This window comes from Gobius niger (genome assembly GCF_951799975.1).
Source record: "Gobius niger genome assembly, chromosome: 3".
NCBI classification, from domain to species: domain Eukaryota; kingdom Metazoa; phylum Chordata; class Actinopteri; order Gobiiformes; family Gobiidae; genus Gobius; species Gobius niger.
In genome coordinates this window covers 45,397,609-45,414,695 of record NC_136854.1, presented here as the reverse complement: position 1 = coordinate 45,414,695, position 17,087 = coordinate 45,397,609, and the positions used below count along the sequence as shown (strand labels likewise).

Below are 17,087 nucleotides of genomic sequence, written 5' to 3'. Positions count from 1 at the left end.
TTAAACATGGCGGCATGTGCGGGATTAAACATGGCGGCATGTGCGGGATGAAACATGGCGGCATGTGCGGGATTAAACATGGCGGCATGTGCGGGATTAAACATGGCGGCATGTGCGGGATTAAACATGGCGGCATGTGCGGGATTAAACATGGCGGCATGTGCGGGTTTAAACATGGCGGCATGTGCGGGATTAAACATGGCGGCATGTGCGGGATTAAACATGGCGGCATGTGCGGGTTTAAACATGGCGGCATGTGTGGGATCAAACATGGCGGCATGTGTGGGATCAAACATGGCGGCATGTGTGGGATCAAACATGGCGGCATGTGCGGGATGAAACATGGCGGCATGTGCGGGTTTAAACATGGCGGCATGTGTGGGATCAAACATGGCGGCATGTGTGGGATCAAACATGGCGGCATGTGTGGGATCAAACATGGCGGCATGTGCGGGATGAAACATGGCGGCATGTGCGGGATTAAACATGGCGGCATGTGCGGGATTAAACATGGCGGCATGTGCGGGATGAAACATGGCGGCATGTGCGGGATTAAACATGGCGGCATGTGCGGGATCAAACATGGCGGCATGTGCGGGATGAAACATGGCGGCATGTGCGGGATCAAACATGGCGGCATGTGTGGGATCAAACATGGCGGCATGTGCGGGATCAAACATGGCGGCATGTGCGGGATCAAACATGGCGGCATGTGCGGGATGAAACATGGCGGCATGTGCGGGATGAAACATGGCGGCATGTGCGGGATCAAACATGGCGGCATGTGCGGGATGAAACATGGCGGCATGTGCGGGATTAAACATGGCGGCATGTGCGGGATTAAACATGGCGGCATGTGCGGGATGAAACATGGCGGCATGTGCGGGATCAAACATGGCGGCATGTGCGGGATGAAACATGGCGGCATGTGCGGGATCAAACATGGCGGCATGTGCGGGATCAAACATGGCGGCATGTGCGGGATTAAACATGGCGGCATGTGCGGGATGAAACATGGCGGCATGTGCGGGATTAAACATGGCGGCATGTGCGGGATGAAACATGGCGGCATGTGCGGGATTAAACATGGCGGCATGTGCGGGATCAAACATGGCGGCATGTGTGGGATCAAACATGGCGGCATGTGCGGGATGAAACATGGCGGCATGTGCGGGATCAAACATGGCGGCATGTGCGGGATGAAACATGGCGGCATGTGCGGGATGAAACATGGCGGCATGTGCGGGATCAAACATGGCGGCATGTGCGGGATCAAACATGGCGGCATGTGCGGGATGAAACATGGCGGCATGTGCGGGATCAAACATGGCGGCATGTGCGGGATCAAACATGGCGGCATGTGCGGGTTTAAACATGGCGGCATGTGCGGGATTAAACATGGCGGCATGTGCGGGTTTAAACATGGCGGCATGTGCGGGATTAAACATGGCGGCATGTGCGGGATCAAACATGGCGGCATGTGCGGGTTTAAACATGGCGGCATGTGCGGGATCAAACATGGCGGCATGTGCGGGATTAAACATGGCGGCATGTGCGGGATGAAACATGGCGGCATGTGCGGGATCAAACATGGCGGCATGTGCGGGTTTAAACATGGCGGCATGTGCGGGATGAAACATGGCGGCATGTGCGGGATTAAACATGGCGGCATGTGCGGGATTAAACATGGCGGCATGTGTGGGATCAAACATGGCGGCATGTGCGGGATGAAACATGGCGGCATGTGCGGGATCAAACATGGCGGCATGTGCGGGATTAAACATGGCGGCATGTGCGGGATCAAACATGGCGGCATGTGCGGGATTAAACATGGCGGCATGTGCGGGATGAAACATGGCGGCATGTGCGGGATCAAACATGGCGGCATGTGCGGGATTAAACATGGCGGCATGTGCGGGATCAAACATGGCGGCATATGCGGGATGAAACATGGCGGCATGTGCGGGATGAAACATGGCGGCATGTGCGGGATTAAACATGGCGGCATGTGCGGGATGAAACATGGCGGCATGTGCGGGATGAAACATGGCGGCATGTGCGGGATGAAACATGGCGGCATGTGCGGGATTAAACATGGCGGCATGTGCGGGTTTAAACATGGCGGCATGTGTGGGATCAAACATGGCGGCATGTGTGGGATCAAACATGGCGGCATGTGTGGGATCAAACATGGCGGCATGTGCGGGATGAAACATGGCGGCATGTGCGGGTTTAAACATGGCGGCATGTGTGGGATCAAACATGGCGGCATGTGTGGGATCAAACATGGCGGCATGTGTGGGATCAAACATGGCGGCATGTGCGGGATGAAACATGGCGGCATGTGCGGGATTAAACATGGCGGCATGTGCGGGATTAAACATGGCGGCATGTGCGGGATGAAACATGGCGGCATGTGCGGGATTAAACATGGCGGCATGTGCGGGATCAAACATGGCGGCATGTGCGGGATGAAACATGGCGGCATGTGCGGGATCAAACATGGCGGCATGTGTGGGATCAAACATGGCGGCATGTGCGGGATCAAACATGGCGGCATGTGCGGGATCAAACATGGCGGCATGTGCGGGATGAAACATGGCGGCATGTGCGGGATGAAACATGGCGGCATGTGCGGGATCAAACATGGCGGCATGTGCGGGATGAAACATGGCGGCATGTGCGGGATTAAACATGGCGGCATGTGCGGGATTAAACATGGCGGCATGTGCGGGATGAAACATGGCGGCATGTGCGGGATCAAACATGGCGGCATGTGCGGGATGAAACATGGCGGCATGTGCGGGATCAAACATGGCGGCATGTGCGGGATCAAACATGGCGGCATGTGCGGGATTAAACATGGCGGCATGTGCGGGATGAAACATGGCGGCATGTGCGGGATTAAACATGGCGGCATGTGCGGGATGAAACATGGCGGCATGTGCGGGATTAAACATGGCGGCATGTGCGGGATCAAACATGGCGGCATGTGTGGGATCAAACATGGCGGCATGTGCGGGATGAAACATGGCGGCATGTGCGGGATCAAACATGGCGGCATGTGCGGGATGAAACATGGCGGCATGTGCGGGATGAAACATGGCGGCATGTGCGGGATCAAACATGGCGGCATGTGCGGGATCAAACATGGCGGCATGTGCGGGATGAAACATGGCGGCATGTGCGGGATCAAACATGGCGGCATGTGCGGGATCAAACATGGCGGCATGTGCGGGTTTAAACATGGCGGCATGTGCGGGATTAAACATGGCGGCATGTGCGGGTTTAAACATGGCGGCATGTGCGGGATTAAACATGGCGGCATGTGCGGGATCAAACATGGCGGCATGTGCGGGTTTAAACATGGCGGCATGTGCGGGATCAAACATGGCGGCATGTGCGGGATTAAACATGGCGGCATGTGCGGGATGAAACATGGCGGCATGTGCGGGATCAAACATGGCGGCATGTGCGGGTTTAAACATGGCGGCATGTGCGGGATGAAACATGGCGGCATGTGCGGGATTAAACATGGCGGCATGTGCGGGATTAAACATGGCGGCATGTGTGGGATCAAACATGGCGGCATGTGCGGGATGAAACATGGCGGCATGTGCGGGATCAAACATGGCGGCATGTGCGGGATTAAACATGGCGGCATGTGCGGGATCAAACATGGCGGCATGTGCGGGATTAAACATGGCGGCATGTGCGGGATGAAACATGGCGGCATGTGCGGGATCAAACATGGCGGCATGTGCGGGATTAAACATGGCGGCATGTGCGGGATCAAACATGGCGGCATATGCGGGATGAAACATGGCGGCATGTGCGGGATGAAACATGGCGGCATGTGCGGGATTAAACATGGCGGCATGTGCGGGATGAAACATGGCGGCATGTGCGGGATGAAACATGGCGGCATGTGCGGGATGAAACATGGCGGCATGTGCGGGATCAAACATGGCGGCATGTGCGGGATCAAACATGGCGGCATGTGCGGGATTAAACATGGCGGCATGTGCGGGATGAAACATGGCGGCATGTGCGGGATGAAACATGGCGGCATGTGCGGGATGAAACATGGCGGCATGTGCGGGATCAAACATGGCGGCATGTGCGGGATCAAACATGGCGGCATGTGCGGGATCAAACATGGCGGCATATGCGGGATGAAACATGGCGGCATGTGCGGGATGAAACATGGCGGCATGTGCGGGATTAAACATGGCGGCATGTGCGGGATGAAACATGGCGGCATGTGCGGGATTAAACATGGCGGCATGTGCGGGATCAAACATGGCGGCATGTGCGGGATCAAACATGGCGGCATGTGCGGGATTAAACATGGCGGCATGTGCGGGATTAAACATGGCGGCATGTGTGGGATCAAACATGGCGGCATGTGCGGGATCAAACATGGCGGCATGTGCGGGATCAAACATGGCGGCATGTGCGGGATTAAACATGGAGGCATGTGCGGGATTAAACATGGCGGCATGTGCGGGATCAAACATGGCGGCATGTGTGGGATCAAACATGGCGGCATGTGCGGGATTAAACATGGCGGCATGTGCGGGATCAAACATGGCGGCATGTGCGGGATTAAACATGGCGGCATGTGCGGGATCAAACATGGCGGCATGTGCGGGATCAAACATGGCGGCACGCACTAGTGGGGAGACGGGTGGGAAGCCAGGACGGAGTTCGGCTGCAGGTAGAGCGTTTTTAATATCTAAATGAGCCTCTTCTGTCACATTTCATGCACTCGTTTTAAGATATGTGCTCCTCGACTGGCAGATGCTTTACAGAGTTCGGGAATGTGACGTCATGTCGCTAAGCATTCTGGGATTAGCAGCGATTGTAAACTAGATTTTAGAAGTTAAAATACTGGAGTTATTGTTCACATTAAAACTCTTGGACACCACAGTGAGTTAGATGTTTTTACCAGCAGTAACTCAGCAGCTAACGGAGCTGTTCCACGGCTATTTTCTCCACTTCATAAACTGTTTTTAGCTAATGTTAGTCATTGAAATGTATGCTAACAGCTGCAAAGATGGCCGATCTCCATGGTAACTGTAGACTTTCCCGATCTCTATACCGCGATCAAGCCATGCTGTTGATTCGTGTGCTGTGAGTGAATGGAAATGGTAAGCTTTGTGCTAAGGCTGGCACACGCTGCCGTAAGCTGTGCCATTGATTTAAATGTTTATAGTGTGAAGACGTCGCCACATTATGTTTTGATTGTCTATAAAGTAGCTACTGTGACTTAATGTTTGTGACCGCTCGCCGCAGCTATGTCTCGGCTTTAGCTGCTGTCACTGCCATGACCATGGTTATTGAGGATGCAATGGAGTTAATGTTTTTGATTATCGTTGCTGATGAATGAATGTATTGAATTGGTGCATTCCTATGAAAAGTGTAAACATGTAAACTGATGTTAGCTTTCACTGCAGGCTCGGTTGCTGCACACTGGACCTGGTTCTACATATGGACAATAACGTCCATAAGTCAAGGATCAGATCTCCTACTGTACGAGTCGGAGGCTCTGCAGCCGAACCACTCGTTCTCCACTTACTCAACACACGCTTGGACCTACGTTTGTCACTACTCGCCGTTTTGTTTTGGTTCCTTCTGTTTAACCTGGTACTTATGAACTTTGCGTGTTGTGGTCAAGTGGACAATGAACGGTGTTACTAAGGGTCTAACCGAGACCCTATGAACTCATGAACTTAAGGATTATTCCCAAAGTGCACTGCTGTAAATATTGTACATACTGTACATAGTTTTTTCCTTTTTTCTAAATACATTTGGTGCTTGTCATATCACAGCAGATCTTCGCCCTGTGTTTTATTAAGTGCTGGTCCCTTCCTCTGAGACGAACCTCTACCTCGTTCTAGTCCTACCACAAGTTTCACATACTCGGTAATTCATACGTGTTACATATGGGACAGTCATGTGACCTTTATTCATGTGTGCTGAGAGAGAAGACATGTGGATCGCTCTAACAGAGTTGTTGTTGCTCTGACCTCTTGTCCGAGCTCATGAAGCCGTCGTACTCCGCAGACATCTTACAGGACAGGGCCTGCTGACTGTGATCCTCCTGGCACCGCGTCACCTCCACATTATAACCTGCTCAAAACAACACGAGGTCAAACCCAACCCTCTGAGCGTCACTGAGACCAGACGAGCGAGAGTTACCTGCCGACCTCAGCGCCTCGTCCTCCGCGTCCGTGAAAATGTACGTCTGAAAACAGAAACATGAGTCAAGCATTACTCCAACACAAAAACAAGCAGCCACACACAAGAACATCAGACTTTCGTATGATTTAAACTCTTGTATTTGGGGAAAACAGTGCAGAGAGGAGCGGTTCAGCATGCACTTCCTGTCCCCTCTCCTCACTTCCTGTCTGACTTCCTGGTTTCAGAGCAGTTTCCATTTCTGTTTGGCTCACGCTGTGCACTTCCCGTGACACTGTCAGAGCTGCAGAATCAACAAGTGAAGCTGACTGAGGGGCAAGTGCAGGAGGGGTCTTATAAGCGGGTGGCTCAGGGGTTAGCACTCGTTCTTCACAGTTAGAAGGTCCCAAATTCAATCCGGGGCCTTTGTGTGTGGAGTTTGTCTCCCCATCATGACTTAGGGAGTTCTCATACTTGCTCTGGTTAGGTCGACCTAAACTCTGACTCTCTTTTGGCGCAGTGGCTTTTGGCAGTGTACCCCCAGGGGTACTCGAGGACCTAGCAGGGGGTACTTGGAACTATTTCAGATTGAAAAAAGGGGAAAATGTAACAGAATTCTTTATAGGAAAAGCTATATTTTTGAGTAAAATGAGTTGCATTGGGATAATTTTAGGTTTATTTTGACTGCAACATTGTCCTTTTTCTTGCCAATACCACTTTTAAGTAATTACTTTCTAAATAAACTGTAACACCCTTAGGTAGGGGAGGAGGTAGGGGGTACGCGGTTGACCACTGAAAGGCCAAAGGGGTACGAAAGACAAAAAACGTTGTGAACCAGTGGCTTATGGGATGGCACAAAGCTCCTGATCACTGGTTAGTTAGCACCAGAGGTCCCTATGCTAAAGTGGCTATGATAGTTAGCATTGAGGCTCCTCCCCTTCCTAACTGACGGACCAATTCGGACACTGATCATGGCGGACACTGACGCACATCCGGTTTGGCGTAAGACCTCTTACCAATCTGCTCGTTTCGGACAGAGCATGAGTTTAGGCAAGAGTCCACTGACCTCAAAGGCCCGACGCCGGATTCTTTCATTTCAAACAATGAAAGAGGAAGCCACTAAATTAAAAATGTGGGTGGGGGAACAAACTCATCCCAAATCTTCCTAACACTTTTGTAGCTTCCCAATTCTTAACAGGGACATGTTTATCGGCACATTTCACTACAGGCAGGGTCACTTTTCAGGGTCACTTTCACAAAAATGCAAGAAAACTCACCTCAAAGTTCATGAAATAGATACAAATGCTTTATAATTAGATGTACAGTGTTTTCCCCACAAATGTCTGAGTTTACAATATACTTAAGGAAGAAAAAACACATTTCATTCCATAACTAGAGAAGAAATCAGGTATAGCTCCTTTAAGGAACTCTTGCCTTTTACTATGATTGATACATTTTTATGTTGATGTTTTATGGTTTGATTTAATCTGTTTTCTTGTCATTTTATGCAACTGTGAAGCACTTTGAATTGAAATGTGCTCTACAAATAAACTTGGCATGTTTCTGAGTGATCAGATGCTTGAAAAAAGCCTTAAACAAAGCTCAGAGGCTAAATCAGCAAAATCCCATTAAAGTCAATAGGACAGAGCACCACATTATCACACCAACATGTTTTTTACAGATAACTAAGAATGTTGTGCCTCTCTCCTGTCGCAGAGAAACAATTCCCAGTTTTTTTGGAACAGAAAGGACGGACTCTGAGCTCCAGCTGCTTCTGAAACAAACCTATTCAGAGCTTCAGATAAGATCAGCTGTAAGTGTGTCATACACTCTGTCAAACAAACAAAAGAGTTCCTTTCTTCTCTCAAACTAACACTTCCCTGTCCTGAGTGTAAATGTTTCAGGAACTGATGGAGGAGTGTGTTCAGTTTGTCTTGTATTGTCCGCTCTTCTTCCATGAATAACTGCCTGTGCTCCTGATCTAACCTTCTCACCATGTTCTGTGTTTTACTCCTGAACTTTTCCTTCAGTAAGTGCGTGACCTCTGACCCCTCAGCGCCTTGTTTCCCTGAACATGATCTTTAACATCATCGAACACGAGGCGTGAGTGGCACAGAAGAATCATACGACACTTTAGAGCAGGGGTCGGCAACGTCAGGCCCGGGGGCCAAATCCGGCCTTCCAGCACAGAACCTCTGGCCCCCAAGGTGATTTTGAGAAACATTATGACACAAATCAGAAAGTACTTTAACATTATTAAGGTTAAATATGAGAGAAATACTGTCAATATACCCAATTAGGTCATATTATGTACAACTCTGGTATTTGTAGAAAGTGCACTGGGGGAAAAAAATATATACTGTATATAGAAGAAATGACAGAAACCTACTTGAATTAAGAGATCCAATCTAAAGTTTGAGTAGTTTTGGTCTGGTCTTAGATCAGATAAAACATCTTATCGCCAATGGAACAAGTCATTATTCTCTTAACTCAGATTATGTTGTATAATTTCAAGTGAAAAACAAATCTTTTTTAAAGTAAAAGTTAATTTGTCTGATTTCAAAGTGGATTTCATGCTTGTTCCATTGGCATCAGCATTTGTATCTTTATCCTCGTCCAAACAGACTCAAATTCAACATAAAGAACCTTTATTCAAGCAATTTTAAGTCATTTATCTCATTTATCTCATTTAAGATGGTATTTTTTCCAGTGCAGTGCTGTACTTTGGCCCTCGGTCTTTTTATAATGAAAAGAATTGTCTCTCCGTTAAAAAAAGTTGCCTCCCCCTGCTTTAGAGCAACGATCTCCATTTCCTCTTTTCAGTAACACACAGGAAGTGTCTGAGCGCAGAACAGGAAGTGGCTCTTGTTCAGCTGCTTTAATCTGTGGCCTTTACACATGAAGACTGAGAATGTTCGGGACCAACTTTGTTTATGGATTTATCATTTTGCTCAAGAGAAAGTGTGCAAACGTTTTCTCGTCCAAAATAACACAAAGCAAATTATAAAACATAAAAGACCTGCTCTTAACCTCTTAACTCCCGCCTGAACCGAGAGGATCTTTTTCCTCACGTTATCAGATTTTTTTCCATCATTTTTTTGTTGGGTTCAACTCATTTTTGTCACTTTTTTGTCACTTTTTTTTGGTCAAATTTTTGTCCATTTCTTGTGACATTTTTGCGACATTTTTGCCACTTTTTCATCAATTTTTCGTCACTTTTTTGTCACATTTCCATCATTGTTTTCGTCTCAGTTTTGTTGCTATTTTCACAGCTTTTTTTGCAGATTGGGGTAAAGCCAAACCTGAGAAAATGTGCTCGGTTCAGGTGGGAGTTAAGGGGTTAAATGTGATTGTGATTGGAATATAACATTGTTTTGTCACATTAAGAAGCACGTTTGAGTCACTAATTGTCATATTATTGTTGAGACTCTTCGATCAAGCTATAACATTAAGCCGAGGGCTGGGGCTTTTCTCCCGATACCAGAACTTTAACAATACTTGGTTTCTGACGCCAAAACTCAAATATCAGTCGTACAAAAATGTTCTTCTGGAAGATCTAATATCGGGTTCATCCCCAATGACAGCACACGTGTGAAACATGGGGGAAAATAGGAAGAAACTGTGGGAACTCTTGGGTGTAAAAAAAAATTGAGTGAATTAATGAATTAATATAATAAAAAAAAAAATTGCATAAATTAGGGAAAATATTGGGAAAATTAGAAAAAATAGGCAAGAATAAGACAAAAATTTGGAAACATTTTTTTGGGGGAAAAAAATCCTGTATTTGAGCTGAAACAACCAAGTCACTTCCTTTAACCTCTTAACTCCCGCCTGAACCGAGAGCATTTTCTCCAGTTCAGTTTTACCCAAATCCTGTAGGCCAGTGTAACGCCTCATTTGAAAGCTAAGATCTACAAAACTCATCTAAATGGATCTGTTTCCTCACGTCATCAGATTTTTTTCCATCATTTTTGGGGGGGGTTTCAACTAATTTTTGTAACTTTTTTGTAATTTCTTTGTCAAATAGTTTTGTCACTTTTTTGTCACATCTTCATCATTGTTTTCGTGTCAGTTTTGTTGCTATTTTCACAGCTTTTTTCCAGAAGCTTTTGGATTGGGGTAAAGCCAAACTGGAGAACATGTGCTCGGTTCAGGTGGGAGTTAAGGGGTTAAAACTGTCCCTGAACCAACTTCAAAACTAAAGGTATACGATTTTTTTTCCGGTACCTGCTTTTAGGGTGTTCTCCAATTCAGCTTTACCCAAATCCATAAGCCTATAGGCCAGGGCATCGCCTCATTTCAAAGCAAAGACCAACAAAACTCATCTAAATAGATCTTTTTCCTTGCGTTGTCGTCTCATTTTTGTCACTATTTCCTGAAGCTTTCAGATTTGGGTAAAGCCAAACTGGAGAAAATGTGCTTGGTTCGGGTGGGGGTGAAGAGGTTAACGTGTTACTCCTAACTCATATTTTTGTCAGTAATCTGAATCCAAATCTACATCAAAAACTTCAAACAGAGATGTAGGAATGAGTGAGCCTGGAAGTCGTCAGAGACGCAATATTTTGATTTGACTGATTTTATTACATTTGTGATTTTCATGTTGTCAGGCCAATAATGTAAGAACCCGACAATAACGTGATAATTATTACATTATGGGCCAGTAAGTCGTTATTACGTTATCGACCATAATTACGTCATCGGATCCTAAAGGAGATCTTTAAAAAACTAAAGAAAAAGATCCCATTCACCTGCAGTGTCTTTCCTTAAAGCAGCTCTAAGTAACTTGTTTACCTTAAAGAGGGGGTGTTCTGCTTTAAAGAGGGGGTGTTCTGCTTTAAAGAGGGGGTGTTCTGCTTTAAAGAGGGCGTGTTCTGCTTTAAAGAGGGGGTGTTCTGCTTTAAAGAGGGCGTGTTCTGCTTTAAAGAGGGGGTGTTCTGCTTTAAAGAGGGGGTGTTCTGCTTTAAAGAGGGCGTGTTCTGCTTTAAAGAGGGGGTGTTCTGCTTTAAAGAGGGGGTGTTCTGCTTTAAAGAGGGCGTGTTCTGCTTTAAAGAGGGCGTGTTCTGCTTTAAAGAGGGCGTGTTCTGCTTTAAAGAGGGGGTGTTCTGCTTTAAAGAGGGGGTGTTCTGCTTTAAAGAGAGGGTGTTCTGCTTTAAAGAGGGGGTGTTCTGCTTTTGTCAGTCCCATAGCACCAGTCTATATCACACTACAATGATGACAAACCTTCTGCTGGTCTGTAAATGCAGTAAATTAGAATAACTGCCTTGTATAAAATGTCTCTCTCAAAATGGCTGTAGTGAATGTCTTGAAATAGGCCTCTGTCTCTTTAAGAACCTCTGAGCCTTTAGACACGCCCCCTCCACACGCTGTCTGTGGCATCAGTGGGGAGGGGGTTCTGCTGAGGAGCAGTGGTTGGTTACTCGGCTGGTGACCAAAGCTCGGAGGCGTCTCCAGGAGGTGGGGGCGTTCCTAGGAGGACTCAGGCAAACCTATCCCTAAAATGGCCGCCATCAGAGTTTTTACAGATTACTCAGAAATACGTGAATGTGCCAAGGCAACACTTCAGCCATGTTTTTAATGAGGGAGTGACAGAATAACAGGATGGAAAGCTGGAAACAGTCCATTTTGCAGAATACCCCCCCTTTAATAAATCCTTTCCCTCTGGGGGAAGTTGCAGCCGCCTGCAGTGGCGCTCATGGCCTCTAGGGGCACGAGTCACTTAGTTCTGCTTTAAAATATGCCAAAAGCTGCCAGATTTGAGGAAATAATTCCAAGTAAGTGGGTTGTGAACAGGTCTTTTCCATATTTTTGGACTTTTCTTTGTAAATATCACGAATTCCACAGGATTCCTCAGACTTTTTCGCTCCGTTACTCACAGTACTTGAGTCACTTTTCTCCAAGTACTTTATTACTTTTACTTGAGTCATTTTTGGGGTCACCACGTTTTACTTGAGTCAAATCCACCTGCTGCCTCATCACCCTCATCATTGCGGGACAGACTCACGTGCGCTCTGGTTTTGGAGATCCACGTCTGGAGCAGCAGCTCGAGCCTCGTTTTGCGGAACTTCCCCGTGGTTTTCACCGCGATGTAAACGTCCTCGAGCCTCAGCGGCGGCGCGGTGAGCCTCTGCCCCGGGTCTGGAGGAGGAGGGGGGGTCGCCGGAGGAGACGCGCCGGTCCTGGAGCGGAGCCGCAGGTCCACGCACAGCAGCAGCACGGAGATGAGGAGGCAGACCGGCCCCGCGCGCCTCAGCCAGCGGCGCTTCAACATCGCACAGGAGAAAAGGCGTTTAGATCCTCATCCTGACGCACGGTCGGCACCTCCGCTCCGTTATATCCATGGTGTAAACGTCTCCCTGGGTAAAATACTCCTCATGTGTCTGAGGAGAGACGGTGTGAAAGAGACTGAACCCTCCCAGTGTCTCTGTGTCTCAGCTCGAAACGGAACAAGTGCAACTTCCTGTGACTGAAAACATGAGTCTGCGGTGGTAACGACTGTAAACATGTGTTTCTGTATAAATCAGGGGCTCCAACTTTCTCATCACAACAATCTGTGAGCCACTGATAACAATGAATTATTTATACTTTAGAATGAGTCCAATAAATAAAATGGTCACTTTTTACTGTGCTTTTCCAGCCGCATTAAAGCTGCATTAAGCAATTTCTTATTTAGAAAAAAAGTGGCACTTTACATTACGGGCCGTAAGTCCTTGGTACTTACAGTGGTACTTACAGTGGTAATTCTAGGTATTTATTGTGGTACTTACAGTGGTACTTACAGTGGTACTTACAGTGGTACTTACAGTGGTACTTACAGTGGTACTTACAGTGGTACTTACAGTGGTAATTCTAGGTATTTATTGTGGTACTTACAGTGGTACTTACAGTGGTACTTACAGTGGTACTTACAGTGGTACTTACTAGTCATTAGGGTTTGGGAGACACAGAGTTACTAACAGATACAGTGATAACTCTTAGTAATGACGGTTGTACTTCTATGTACTTTGGTACTTTAAATGATAGTTTCTCGTAGTTACACTGATACATCTATGGTACTTATTGGTAATTCAAGAATACGACAGCAGCAATTGATACGTAGGAAATGTGGTACTTCTACAAACAGAAGTCATTTCTAGGATTGTGTGACTATAAAACAACAAAAAACAGCATGAGGGAAAACAAGAAGCACGACCTTCATTACGAAGAGTTACCACTGAATCTAGAAGTACATGTAATTCTCACTATAGTATCCTTTAAGTACCACAATAAGTACCTAGAAGTACCACTATTATTACTAGAATTTACCACTGTAAGTACCACCACAAGTACCACTGTAAGTCTTTCTTTCTTTTATTACATTCATTATGTCTTCTTGAGCAACAAATGTTAGTTTTTTGGTTTCTTTTTGAAAGACGGTAAAAACAAACAAAGCTGTTCAAATACTTTACACGTTTCGACGGACAAGGAAATATTTCCGTCTTGGTCAGAGGCGTCTCCAACGTGCCTGATGCGTCTCTCATTAGGATGTTCTTCCCAGGCGTGGCCACAGCAATAAACCTGTCAGTGTGGCCACGCCTCCCGCCAGGAGCTACAGGAGGAGCTACAGGAGGAGGAGCTCCAGGTGCTACAGGAGGAGGAGCTACAGGAGGAGCTCCAGGTGCTACAGGAGGAGGAGCTACAGGAGGAGGAGCTAAAGGAGGAGCTCCAGGAGCTACAGGAGGAGGAGCTAAAGGAGGAGCTCCAGGAGCTACAGGAGGAGGAGCAAAAGGAGGAGCTCCAGGTGCTACAGGAGGAGCTCAGGTGCTACAGGAGGAGGAGCTACAGGAGGAGCTACAGGAGGAGGAGCTCCAGGTGCTACAGGAGGAGGAGCTCCAGGTGCTACAGGAGGAGGAGCTCCAGGTGCTACAGGAGGAGGAGCTCCAGGTGCTACAGGAGGAGGAGCTCCAGGTGCTACAGGAGGAGGAGCTCCAGGTGCTACAGGAGGAGGAGCTCCAGGTGCTACAGGAGGAGGAGCTCCAGGTGCTACAGGAGGAGCTACAGGTGCTACAGGAGGAGCTCCAGGTGCTACAGGAGGAGGAGCTCCAGGTGCTACAGGAGGAGCTCCAGGTGCTACAGGAGGAGGAGCTCCAGGTGCTACAGGAGGAGCTCCAGGTGCTACAGGAGGAGGAGCTCCAGGTGCTACAGGAGGAGCTCCAGGTGCTACAGGAGGAGGAGCTACAGGTGCTACAGGAGGAGGAGCTCCAGGTGCTACAGGAGGAGGAGCTCCAGGTGTGTTAATGTTAATAATGTATCTAAACACAATGTTAAAGATAATTTTATAGTGTTTACAATATTTATTATTTATTATTGTTTTCTTAAAAACATATTGTATCAGTTGTTTAATTGCACTAGGGTGGACATGTCACCAGCTCATTTAAAGGTGCATTATGTAACTTTTTATGTGGAAAATAAAGTGGATATTAGTTGGGGTTAGACCTTGTAGTGACTCAGGTCTCTACAACGCTTTAGAATCACTGGTTTTGTAGGTTTTCTGGTCAGCAGTGAAAACCTTCGAAACAACTGATCCGGGAGCGTCCAGAGACGAGGGGCGGGACCTCAGGGTACCTCAGGGTACCTCACGATTCGATACGCGATACATGGCTCACGAATACGATTATCTCACGTTACACCGACAAATAATCTGCAAGACGTCATGATCAAAAAACACAACTTTAACCTTTATTTTAACATACTACATATTATTCATCATTTACATTCGTTTTAATGCTTTGTACCACTTTTATAAATGATCCAAGACTTACACACTGAACATTTCAGAATGCGCCTTTAAGAACGTACTGTCTGTTGAACATGTTCAGGGTTGCACAATAATGCTAATGATGCTGGTTTGAAGTGGAAAGAGATTAGAGTAACTTTTTGTACTTGAAATACAGTTGCCTGAGTATAAGTACGGTGATCTGAGACGTTTGTTCCTGTAAAGTTATTCCCGTCTCCGCCTCTGGTCCTCGGTCTTGGTTCAGTCCGGGTTCCGGGTCGAGTCCACACTGAGTCTGGGAACAGTCGTCTCCGCCTCTGGTCCTCGGTCTTGGTTCAGTCCGGGTCGAGTCCACACTGAGTCTGGGAACAGTCGTCTCCGCCTCTGGTCCTCGGTCTTGGTTCAGTCCGGGTTCCGGGTCGAGTCCACACTGAGTCTGGGAACAGTCGTCTCCGGAGACCGAACCGGAGCCCGTCTCTGTCTGTGTCTGACGCCGCATTGATGCCGGACACAAAAGCTTCACCGGAGCTTTGTTCTGTCCCAATCAGAAACAAACCATCCACACATGGTTTTAGACTCTTCTTTTGAGTTTTATTGAGGTTTTATTCAGTTAAGTCCAGTTTTTGTGTTTTATATGTTCTATTCCAACTTTGTGTCATGCTGGCCCCAGCAGTGACCCTATTGTGTGTGTTTTTAGTGAATTCCTCTTGCCCTGTTGCTCTCATATATCGATACCATCGATATATCGATACCAAACAGCTACTTTTTAAGTATTGAGGTATTGGGCAAAAAGTATCGATGCTAATTTGCATATCGTTAGCCACATAGCATAACTGCCTAAGTCATTTTGTATTGTTCAAATGGCAATAAGAGAAAAACAATGTGTTTCCAATAAAACGTCTTTTTACATGTTTTCCAAAATCAAAACAAAAATGAGTTTGGCAATTATGCTATGTGGCTAACGATATGGAAAAAGAAGGCGGGGCAGCAATTATCAACACAAAAGGATGATTTATTTCTTTGTTCTGAGACAAAACAGTCACAACGGCAAAGGATTGAACTGAGCCAGGTTGATCACTCTGGTTTAGGTTCTGTTTGTCATTGAAGTATTCATTTTAAATGTTGTTTATGTTTTTAATTTCACATTAACATTGTTTATTTAGCCAATTAAATAACTGGCTAAATAAATATAATTATAATTAACCAATTAATTATATAAAACAACCAGTTTTAGAAATGCGTATTGATTGAAGTACATTCACCCATATGAAATGACCAGTATCGGTATCGGCATCGACAAAAAACACCCCAAAAGTATCAGTATCGTGTCGATTCCAAAAAATGTGGTATCGCCCATCCCTAATAAATACGTTCATATTCCGCCAGAAAATGACTAAAAAGAACGAAAAATTGTGTTGTATTCCTATTTTCACCCTCGGTGAAGCCACGCCCCCTTCTATGACGTGATGCCGCCTGTAATGATTGTAAACTAGGTGTTTATTAAAATGCATTCCGTTCTGGTTTCGACACTGTTGACGCAATGGAAATGGAAAACTATAGCCGCCATGTTTGTTTACGATTATCGAAATGGGAAATAGCGTATTCACCTTTTTCCGGAAGTTCCTGTGGGCGTCGCCATGAATAGTGCCCGCCCCTTCTCTCGTAGTAGTTTACAATAGAACTGCAGACGTTAAGAGGAAATCAGTTCCTACACGGACACAAAGCTTTTTTCAAAAACGGTGCAGTGTTGACTTTCCCTTGTGCCGAGCCGTGGCAAAAAGAGGCAAAAGTGGGCGGGGCGGAATAAGGTGAACACATGCTGTTACATCCCGGTTAATGTTGGACTAACCCATCTGGAAAATCAAGGTTTCTTATTACCGGGAAACTGATATGTTTGTGTTTCTCTAATCGCAAATCTGTTTATATGATAAAAAAAGACTAAACCGGAATATTAAAGCAGAACTAAGTAACTCGTTTACCTTAATAAATCCTTTCCGTAGTCCCTCTGGGGTTATACAAGTGTTAAAGGGATGATTGGGGGTCTTTCATCTCCCCCTGGTGTCTCTTGGGTCGAAGTCACCAATACACACTAATGGAATCACGAAGAAGAAGCTAACAGGCTAACGGGCAAAGCTAACTGGGCTAGCACCAC

At 46.6% G+C, this 17,087-nt stretch overlaps 1 protein-coding gene across 1 annotated transcript in view; it reads right to left on the bottom strand.

The window, feature by feature from the left end:
* The window catches only part of mfng (MFNG O-fucosylpeptide 3-beta-N-acetylglucosaminyltransferase), a 26,970-nt gene extending 14,442 nt beyond the window's left edge, over positions 1-12,528 (bottom strand). Inside the window, exons 1-3 of the mRNA XM_079554021.1 lie at positions 12,185-12,528; positions 6,205-6,250; positions 6,033-6,135 (exon numbers count right to left, since the gene is read on the bottom strand). Of these exons, the coding sequence (XP_079410147.1) occupies positions 6,033-6,135; positions 6,205-6,250; positions 12,185-12,451 (416 nt within the window). The 5' untranslated portion in view covers positions 12,452-12,528. The remainder of the gene's footprint in view (positions 1-6,032; positions 6,136-6,204; positions 6,251-12,184) is intronic.
* Positions 12,529-17,087: the final 4,559 nt, after the last annotated feature.